We start from the raw sequence: 9,979 nt of genomic DNA on the forward strand, positions 1-9,979 counted from the left end.
TGACCATCTGAGCCACCTGTAGAAGTGTATGTTAATTCCAATGTCCTAATTTATCCTTCTCTCCACCTTTCTCTTTTGATAACCATAAGTTTGTTTTCTAAATCTATAATGTAAGGTAATTTTTAAGTTTTTCTTCAAGCGACCACTGAGGTTTGATGGAATGTCAGAGTTGTTGATGATAGCCTTCTTGCCTGTTGGCCATTTCTGTAGACACCAGAGTATGAATGATTAATTAATATTTGTATTAAATTTATTTAGAAAAAGAACTATCCACTGTGATAGCTTATGGGACAAATTTGAAGATAAACTAACTTTACCTATATTATGGTTTACCCATTTCTGTTTTCTTAAGAATTAGTGTAAGTCCAGTTAAAAGTAGATTATTTGCCTGTTGTGAATGTTATTGACACAGAAGACCCAGGGCTGTGGTATCAGATTGTAGTTGAAAAGGTCAAAATCCAGTGCACTTTGAAAATGTTGAGTAGGGTTTATCTTGGATGTCAAAACAATATAATCTCTCCCTATCTTTGATCAGCTCAGTTTTATGTTTGGGTAAATATGAAGTTTGCCCTTACAGTTACTGGTTTGGTGAGGACTTTTAGAAGTTAAAAGTCTTTGGTCAGAAACCTAAGCACGCAGAAATATTTTCACGAGACATTTATGGTAATATTCATTGCAGTATACATTGAGTGAAAAATTGGAAAGAGCCTAAATACTCACTAATGGAAGAAGAATACATTTTTATTTATTCATATTATAAGTGAAAGTGTGAAGAAGTCACTCAGTCGTGTCCGACTCTGCGACCCCATGGACTGTATGTAGCCCACCAGGTTCCACCATCCATGGGATTTTCCAGGCAAGAATACTGGAGTTGTTTGCCATTTCCTTCTCCAGGAGATCTTCCCGACCCAGGGATTGAACCTGGGTCTCCCACATGGTAGGCATTGTAGGCAAACACTTTACCGTCTGAGCCACCAGGGAAGATCCTCATGTTATAAAATAAGCAGTAAAAGTATAATAAGAGGTATGTGATCATCATGGATAAATCTCAGAAATGTATTTCTGTTTAGAAGACTGTATACCATTTCAGGATATGTAGAATAATTCTTTATATGTGGGCATTTATAAAAATGAAGTAAAAGTATAAAAACTGTGTGTGTGAATGATAACACCACATTTAAAATGGGAGTGTTAACTGTGAAGTTACGTTAAACTGACTGATGGATACATATAAAAATTATACAATTTTTATACTTATTTTTATGCCTGAAATTTAAAAAATAATTTTTTTGGCCAGATTTTTAAGGTGAAATACAAATCAGAATTCATAGAAGGCTACCCAAGTCCTTATAAAATCAGTATCATCCTATAATGTCCTTAGAAATAGATCCTTGTGGAAGGACCGAGGCTGACTTTAAGAAGTGAGAATTATGACAGATTATGAAATCTGGTTATCTGGACATGAACTGGGAAGAGGAACTGGAAGCCTGAATCCCACAAAGAATATGGAAGATGTATTTATTCTTTATAAGACAAGGAAAACTGCCCCAAACATATAGATAGCAGGCCTCTTTCTCATCAGGCATGTTTGATCATCCTCATACAACTATAGCTGTTTAAAGCAGTCCAGTGATAAACACCTTATAGAGAATTTACAGCACTCTGAACTTAAGATGATAAAGTAATCGATATTTCTACCAGGATGGACCCTGAACAATGGACCCTATGTCTCTAAACCTGACTGAAAATCACCTGGGCCACTTGAAGAACAATTGATATCCATGTTCTTTGTTCCTGTACCTGGAAATATTTAGTATCTAAGTTCGGAAACTTAAACTCTAAAAGAGAAAAAAGTCTCTTCCAGGTGATTGGACTATTAGCTAGGCTTGGAAATCTTTCTCTTCTGTAAAACGTAGTTCTCTCCTGCCCTACAAATGACAGCTTACCAGTTTATTGGACATTATCTGCTGAACTCTGCCAGTTTCCTTCCCAAATCATAAGCCTTGATTTCTCGGCACTGCAGCGTACATAGCAAGCTAGTAGAGGTGTGTTGGTTCCATCAATTGACTGTTGTATTGCTTCTCATCAGAGGAAAAAGGCAAAAGCCACATTGTACTGTTTGCTGCTCTTTTATTGACTTTTGGCCTTGTGATCAGAATCTTGGTATGACTGCACTTCCATGGACTCCTTGTTACATGTACACTTTAATATCAATTGAGTGGACATAGTTGGACTGGACTTTTACCAGATGATGGAATGTTACCTCAAATGTCTGTTTAAAAAATAACAGTTTAATTTCTACTTTGCCAATTAATATTAAAATGTATATTTCACTACATGTTAAATTGTGTACATCGTAATAATTTTTAAGGTTTGGAAATGACTATATTCTGTATATGTTAGGATTACTCCTAAAATGTATCTTTGTAAATTTAATACTTGATTAACTTTTTTTCATTATTGCCTGAAAATCAAAATCTTTGATGAAAACTGATAAAATATGTTTGAAATTAGAAAAGCCATACCGTATAAAATGAAAGAGAATTTGTTTCAGTCTTTATACTTAGAATGTTGTTAAAACTTAGACCTTGATTGTCGATTCAAGAATATGTTTAAATACTCAGGAAAAAGTTACAACCTTGATTTTCTAGTGTTGACGACAGTAATAATGATGAGGTCTGTAATATTGTTACTGATTACAGCTGATAGAAATTCCAGTTTTATTCTTTAACAGAAAGAGAATGCCTACTAAAGTGTAATGAATGCTTTACTGACCTTAATTGAAAAAATTAACAGTTACTTAATAGTTACCAGTTGCCACTTTTAAACATTTTTTTCATGCTACCAGAATGAAATTTATAAGGACCGTACAATCAATCATGGCCTGCATTAACTAAAATAGCAACTCCTAGCAGCCCTTTTAAATTTCTTCATCTATGTCTAAAACAAAAATCATTTTGGAATTGTACTCTTAGAAACAGAAACTGCTTGTAGTTCCAGATTACATATTAACAATGACTTCAGAGCTAACATTCAGCAAGGATTTCTACTTCTGGCTCTTTCCCCTAGTTAGTTATTTGACCCTAGGTCAGTCATTTGATCTTCTGTAAAATTAGGAGTGTGGACTAGAAAACTTCTTTTTTGTCAAATGAAATTCTCCATATCTGTATCTGTCTCAAATTATTTTGAGTGTTGACAAGATGAGTTATATCCTGTACACTCAAACCAATATCATTTTTAAATGAATTTGTAAATTTATAAGAAGTATTTTCCATTCTTCAGATAAAGAATGCATTATCTGTGAAGAAATAATATTCTTCTCTTTGCCAGTGCAGCAGTAGTTTAACTGGGTAAAAAATGATGTGTAATTTTCCTTGTTCTTCCTAGAGTATTGTGAATTTATTGTAGTTTTTAGGATATTTTTATTTAAAAATAATGTTTCAAATGAGAAATTTCCAAATGATAGCAATCAGAATCATTCACATCCAGGTTAGGAGTAGCAGTGTAGTGCATGCGTGCTAAGTTGCTTCAGTTGTGTCCGACTCTTTGCAACCCCATGGACTGTAGCCTGCCAGGCTCCTCTGTCCATGGGATTCTTCAGGCAAGAATACTGGAGTGGGTTGCCATGCCCTCCTCCAGGAGATCTTCCTGACCCAGGGATTGAACCTGGTCTCTTATGGAATGTAGTAGGAGGAAATACTGTCTGTTTTGGGGTTATTAGGTGAATGATCTTGAGCAAGTCACATAACCTTGCCTAGCCCAGTTGGATCATTAATAAAAGGAAAATATGCCTGCCTTACTGGGTTATATGAGAATTCAGAGTGATGATGTATGAAAAACGCCTAAAGAAAATTCGACATTGTTGGCTTGCCTGCTATACTGGGTAGTGAGTTTGTGATGGTGAACAATATGGACAACAAAGGATAATAGAGGATGATTACTGGAGGGACCTTTTATTTGGGAGGCAGAAAAAGCCTCTCTGAGGAAGCTGAAACCTGAACAGAGAATGGATGACTGATTACATTGAGGAATCTGTTACAGTCTTTATATACTTTACTGTCCAACAGCAAATTAATATTTCTCTTCATACATTTTAAATAATTTTATATTTATGTAAAGGAATTGGATATAGTCAGTTACAGGTAAAAATGCATATATGAGTCAAATGAAGTTTATGTCTTTAACCATCTAGAAGAGCTGATGATTCTTAGTACAGTTGAGAGGAACCATTATTTTAATGATGTAGAATGTTATAAAAGGAAATTATTTTTTTCCTGGGCCCTTCAGGAATTACAGCTCACAGAGTTGAATGGGTTAGCAGAAAATAAATAACAGAAGAATTTCAGTGATAAAGTCCATTTATTTGCCTAAATCATTTGGTAACTGATTTTTGAATAGAGATTGAATGCATAATAAAAAAAATTTTATGTATGTTCTTCTTTAGAAAGTGGATTCACTCTGCTATTACAGATAGATTATGAAATTCCTTCTGCTCTATTATCCTTTTCTTTCTTTGTTTTAAAATGTGTGGAATAAAGCCAGCACATCTTTGGGGGAATAGCTGCATTAAGAGTAAATAATCACTTAATTGTGTGGTTTAGGTAACAGGAAAGAAGACAGCATTTTTCTAACTTTGGAGACTCCTGAAACTTCCAAGAATATGGTTAATATATTGGTATTTCATAGTATTAAGATTACTAAATGTTATTTCTTATATAAGCTAGATAATGTAGCGTACTTTTCATCTTATTTTTCTTTAAGCCAAGAGAAGAGATGGTGTTAAGTGGAAAATACAAATCTGGGGAACAAATTCTTCGTTTGGCCAATGAGAGATTCGCTGTTCCAGAAATACTCTTCAATCCTTCTGATATAGGCATTCAAGAAATGGGGATTCCAGAAGCTATTGTCTATTCAATTCAGAACTTACCTGAAGGTACATTAATAAATTAATGAGGAATAATGATATCCTTGTTGCTCAGCTGGTAAAGAATCCGCCTGCAGTGCGGGAGACCTGGGTTCGATCCCTGAGTTGGGAAGATCCCCTGGAGAACGGAAAGGCTACCCACTCCAGTATTGTGGCCTAGAGAATTCCACGGACTATATATATAGTCCATGGGGTTGCAAAGAGTCAGACACAACTGAGTGACTTTCATACAATGATATTTTTTAAAAATTATAAGCTCTCTGAATCCTAAGAAGTCAACTGTTTCTTTTGAATAATTTGAACAAATGGCTACTTTATTTGCAGAGACTTGAGATCCAGTAATGAACTTGAATGATTCTTTATTGCTCCCAGATGATAAATTTGATATAAGTATTTATGGTCTATTTAAACTTGAAGTAATTCATCTCTTTAAGAGTATTAAATTGCTATATCCCTTTTAGAAAAGTTTTAAGCCAAATTTGCACAGAATAGAAATTTATAATTTAACAATTTAATGGTTTTTAGTTTTTAATGAGAGTGGTTTATTCGTTCTGTTATATTTAGATTAATATACTGGAAGTTAGGGGTTTTTTTTTTTTGGAAGTTAGTTTTATTGAAATTAAAGTATGGTGCTTCACAGAGTTGTCTGGGTTCTCTTGAAGCATGATTTAATGAAATGATGTTCTAGAGTTTTGGAGTACTTTTATACTTTGAAAATGTCTCCCTTCTTCTTAAGGAACAATTTAGGCATTGTAAAAAATCTTGCACGTGCAATGCCCTTTCCTCTCATTAAAAAAAAAAGAAGAAAAAGAAAGATAATGCCATTACCTTAATATAGCTTCTCCAGTATATCTTTTCAACCCAGGGATCAAACCCAGGTCCCCCACATTGCAGACAGATTTTTTACCATCTGAGCCATAACTAGCCAGTTGTTTTAATACAGCTATTTTACAGCTGCTGCTGCTGCTGCTAAGTCGCTTCAGTCGTGTCCGACTCTATGCGACCCCATAGATGACAGCCCACCAGGCTCCCCCGTCCCTGGGATTCTCCAGGCAAGAACACAGGAGTGGGTTGCCATTTCCTTCTCCAGTGCATGAAAGTGAAAGGTGAAAGTGAAGTCACTCAGTCATGTCCGACTCTTAGCGACCCCATGGACTGAAGCCTACCAGGCTCCTCCATCTATGGGATTTTCCAGGCAAGAGTACTGGAGTGGTGTGCCATTGCCTTCTCCAATTTTACAGCTATTTTCATATTAATATTTCATGTTGATTTCTCATTTTATATAAACAGTATTTTTCACTATCATTTGTATTACACAGTAAGTATGTGTGTCTCAGTGAGATAACATGGAAACTTGAATTCTCAAGTTAAAAATGGACCTCCCTTTTATCTTTATACCAGCTAACCATCTCAGCCTACATAAAGACCTCTTCGATTTTATGGAAGAACAGTTGTAATTTTCATATGTCTGGTACTAGAATTTTACTCATTTACATAAAGCTTATGTGTATATATAATAAATTGCTAGTATTTCAACCTCTTCACTTTTGCCTTGCTTTTAAAGATTTATGAGGTCATATTTCTGTTTAATGTATTTATTTGTATAAATGATAATCTCATTACAACATCTTATAATTTATATGGTGGTTAAAAAAAAAGTGGTTTCCCAACTAGTAACTTGAATTCCTAATTGCTTTTACCTAAGCCCACTTCCCTGTTTCTCCAGAAAGATAAGTAAACAGATTTTCTAATGTCTCTTTTCTCTCTCTTTTTTTTATCTCTTTTAAAAGAAATGCAGCCACATTTTTTTAAGAACATCGTTTTGACAGGAGGAAATTCCCTTTTCCCAGGATTTAGGGATCGAGTTTACTCAGAAGTTCGATGTCTCACTCCAACAGATTACGATGTTTCTGTTGTGCTGCCTGAAAAGTAAGTCTTGGCTTATATAGAAACAAATCCTAGAAGTTAATTTGTAGATAAAAGAGGTCTACAGGCAGACTTTAGTTTAAAGCCTACTCCTTCTACCATGTTGGTAGGTTTATTTCACCTTTGGGATGCTCATTTTTCTTTTCTCAAAAATTGAAATGACAAACCTTACATTTAAGTGGATTAAAATGGGGTGAAATATGTAAAGTACTGACCATCATGTTTAGTAAATAACAGGTGCTCAGTTAATAGATCATTTCCCTGTGTCAGTCCTCATTCCTAAGAAATTTTTATAGACAAAGCAGTTAGGTTATTATCTATTCGATTTCTCTGAGCTGTCATTTTTTGCGAGTTTCTATCAAGAATACAAATACGAGGATTTAACCAATAAGATAAATTATGTCAACTGATAAGTTGTTTTAGAATAATTTAAAATATTTAAAATAAACTTTTATATTTAAGTAGTCTTTTTTTAAAAAAATTCAAAGCTATTTCACATGTACCCCGTATCCTGATTTATGAGAAAAAGCAGATAATTAAGGTAGAATTTTAGAGCTGTCAGAAAGGCTTACAGATCTGTCTAGTTCTATGTACTTACTTTCTAAATAAACAAGGGCTGGTGAGTTAACAAAGGCCTTGAAAGTGAAAGTGAAGTCCCTCAGTCGTGTCCAACTCTTTGCGAACCCATGGACTGTAGCCTCCGTCCATGGGATTTTCCAGGCAAGAATGCTGGAGTGGGGTGCCATTTCCTTCTTCAGGGGATCTTCCCAACCCAGGAATCGAACCCAGGTCTCCCACATTGCAGGCAGACTCTTTACCATCTGAGCCACCAGGGAAGTTAGTTGCAGTAGCCAGACTAAAATTTAGTTCTCTTTAATTGGAGGCAGGAGTTCTCACCAAATTCCAGTAATCCCCACTCACTGCTCCACTGTAGCAGAGTTGAAAACAAGACCCCACACACCTGATGTGGGCCGCAAGGCACATGGGATCTTAGTTTTCCAACAAGGGATTGAACCCCCATCCCCTGCATCATCGCAGAGAATCTTAACCACTGGACTGCCAGGGAAGTCCCCCACATACCTGATTTTTAATTTTAGAATTTTATTTTAAAGCTAAAGTGGAGTTTTTTTTAAATCAATAGCAGTTAATAGAAGGCCCTCATCTGGTCACTTAATTTGATAGCCATCAGATAAAAGAATAAACAACCATTAGATGTTGGAATGATTTTTATCAGCATTAATGTTCATATACTCTTTTGATTATGAAGTATATTGACTTTTTATCCTGAATTTTAAAATGCAAGTCATGAACACACATTATGGATATGAAAAGAGAAATAGTTTTTATTCTTTTATCCATCAGATCTTTTTTGCACATCTTTACAGATAGATCTAGATACAGATTTAGTTTTTTTAAGGTTAGGAAATTCAGTAAATACAATAAGGGAAATTTTCTATATCATTTTTCAGATTTAAAATTGAACTAGGGGAGAGGAATGGTAGAATTACACAAAGTGTAACCAGTATAATCTTGGTTGTACATAAATTGAAAGTCTGATGTGCTCTGTTTACTTGGTGCCCTTCCCAGCCGTGTAACAGGTTTGTCCTGCACTGTGCTTACTTTTTTTCTTTTCTTCCTCTTATTACCCCCTCCCCTGTACTGCACTGTGTTTTCTAAATGTCTCATTTATTAGAGGGAACAAAGTATAGGAGCAAAAGCACAGACTGTGAAAACAACTCCAAGTTGAATCCTTGTTTCAGTCTTAAGCTCTTTGAACCTCATTTTCCAGATATATAAAGTGAGTTTATAATAGCAGTTCGTCAGTTGTAGGGTGAATTGATGAGATGATATATCTTTGCCTCATATAAAAGTTAGACTCAGATATATTCCAGTTTTTCTTTTTATGCATTTTTGATCTTTTGTTTGTATTCTTGATTTTTCTTAGAAGATCTGTAAATTCAGAGCACAGGGAAAAATTAAGGAAGATCTATTTGTAGTGGTAACCAAGTTTCCTTTCTTTATGAGTTTCTTTACTTCTTTGAAAGTGAAAAGTGAAAGTTAATCACTGTTTGCAACCTGATGGACTATATAGCCCTCCAGGCTTCCCTGTTCACAGAATTTTCCAGGCAAGAGTACTGGAGTGGGTTGCTATTTCCTTCTCCAGGGGATTTTCTTCTCCAAGAGATTGGACTGAACCCAATCTCCTGCATTGCAGGCAGATTCTTTACCATTTGAGCCACCAGGGAAGCCCCTCCTCTGAAGTTTATACCTATTTTCACACTTGAAATGATTTTCTGTTAAATCAAGTTGGGTAAAGATTGCCACATTTTAGTTACTGATGAATGTTTCTGGCGTTTCAGTTCTGTAAAATCATCTGAGTTCATTTATTTTACCTTTATTTTTAGCCCTATTACTTATGCCTGGGAAGGTGGAAAATTGATATCAGAGAATGATGATTTTGAAGATATGGTGGTAACAAGAGAAGATTATGAAGAAAATGGACATAGCATCTGTGAAGAGAAATTTGATATTTAAGAAACATTTCTGAAAGTTCTGACTTACTATGACAAAGGTTTAATTTTCAGCGTTCTTTTTAAAGGAAGTTAAGGACCTGTGTTAGCTTTCATCCTAAGATAACATCTTGAACTTATGTAAATACTTTGATCCATGGCTAATTTTCAAAGGTTTCTTAGCTAGGTTAGTAAGTAAACTGTAACTCACCCCATATTTTCATTTAGGAGCTAGTCTTATTCTAACAATGCTTATGCTGTTTCTGAGAGTAAGTTATCTTTCATTAAAAGATGAAAAAGTGAGTGTAATTTAAGTTTAATTCTTTATAGCCAAAAACACAAACTTAACTGTCTCACTACTCAGGTTTCCTTAGAAGATAGTTTTGTGTGACAGACTCAGAATTGACCAGTGTGTGTTCATCATTTCCCTTCCCCAGTGGAGATACAATTTCTCTCTTTTAGAAAAGTATTTTATTTTTAACTTGTCATTTTTATTTATATATACTAAAGTTGGAAAAACTAATCTATGTTTGTATCATGTTTATTTTTTACTTGGCATTAGTATGAAAAGATGACAATATAAACCAATTTAGTCGAGTGTTTTTGATCACTACCATGT

General features: G+C 34.7%; 1 protein-coding gene across 2 annotated transcripts in view; it reads left to right on the plus strand.

The window, feature by feature from the left end:
• Positions 1 to 9,663, plus strand: part of ACTR6 (ARP6 actin-related protein 6 homolog (yeast)) — a 19,523-nt gene extending 9,860 nt beyond the window's left edge. For both annotated transcript variants that reach the window (XM_010831591.1, XM_010831592.1), the window contains 3 exons: positions 4,762 to 4,933; positions 6,715 to 6,853; positions 9,256 to 9,663. In XM_010831591.1, coding sequence (XP_010829893.1) covers positions 4,762 to 4,933; positions 6,715 to 6,853; positions 9,256 to 9,385 — 441 coding nt within the window. In that variant the 3' untranslated portion in view covers positions 9,386 to 9,663. The remainder of the gene's footprint in view (positions 1 to 4,761; positions 4,934 to 6,714; positions 6,854 to 9,255) is intronic.
• The last annotated feature ends 316 nt before the right edge of the window (positions 9,664 to 9,979 follow it).

The sequence above is a fragment of the Bison bison genome, unplaced genomic scaffold (assembly GCF_000754665.1).
Source record: "Bison bison bison isolate TAMUID 2011002044 unplaced genomic scaffold, Bison_UMD1.0 scf7180017864529, whole genome shotgun sequence".
NCBI lineage: Eukaryota > Metazoa > Chordata > Mammalia > Artiodactyla > Bovidae > Bison > Bison bison.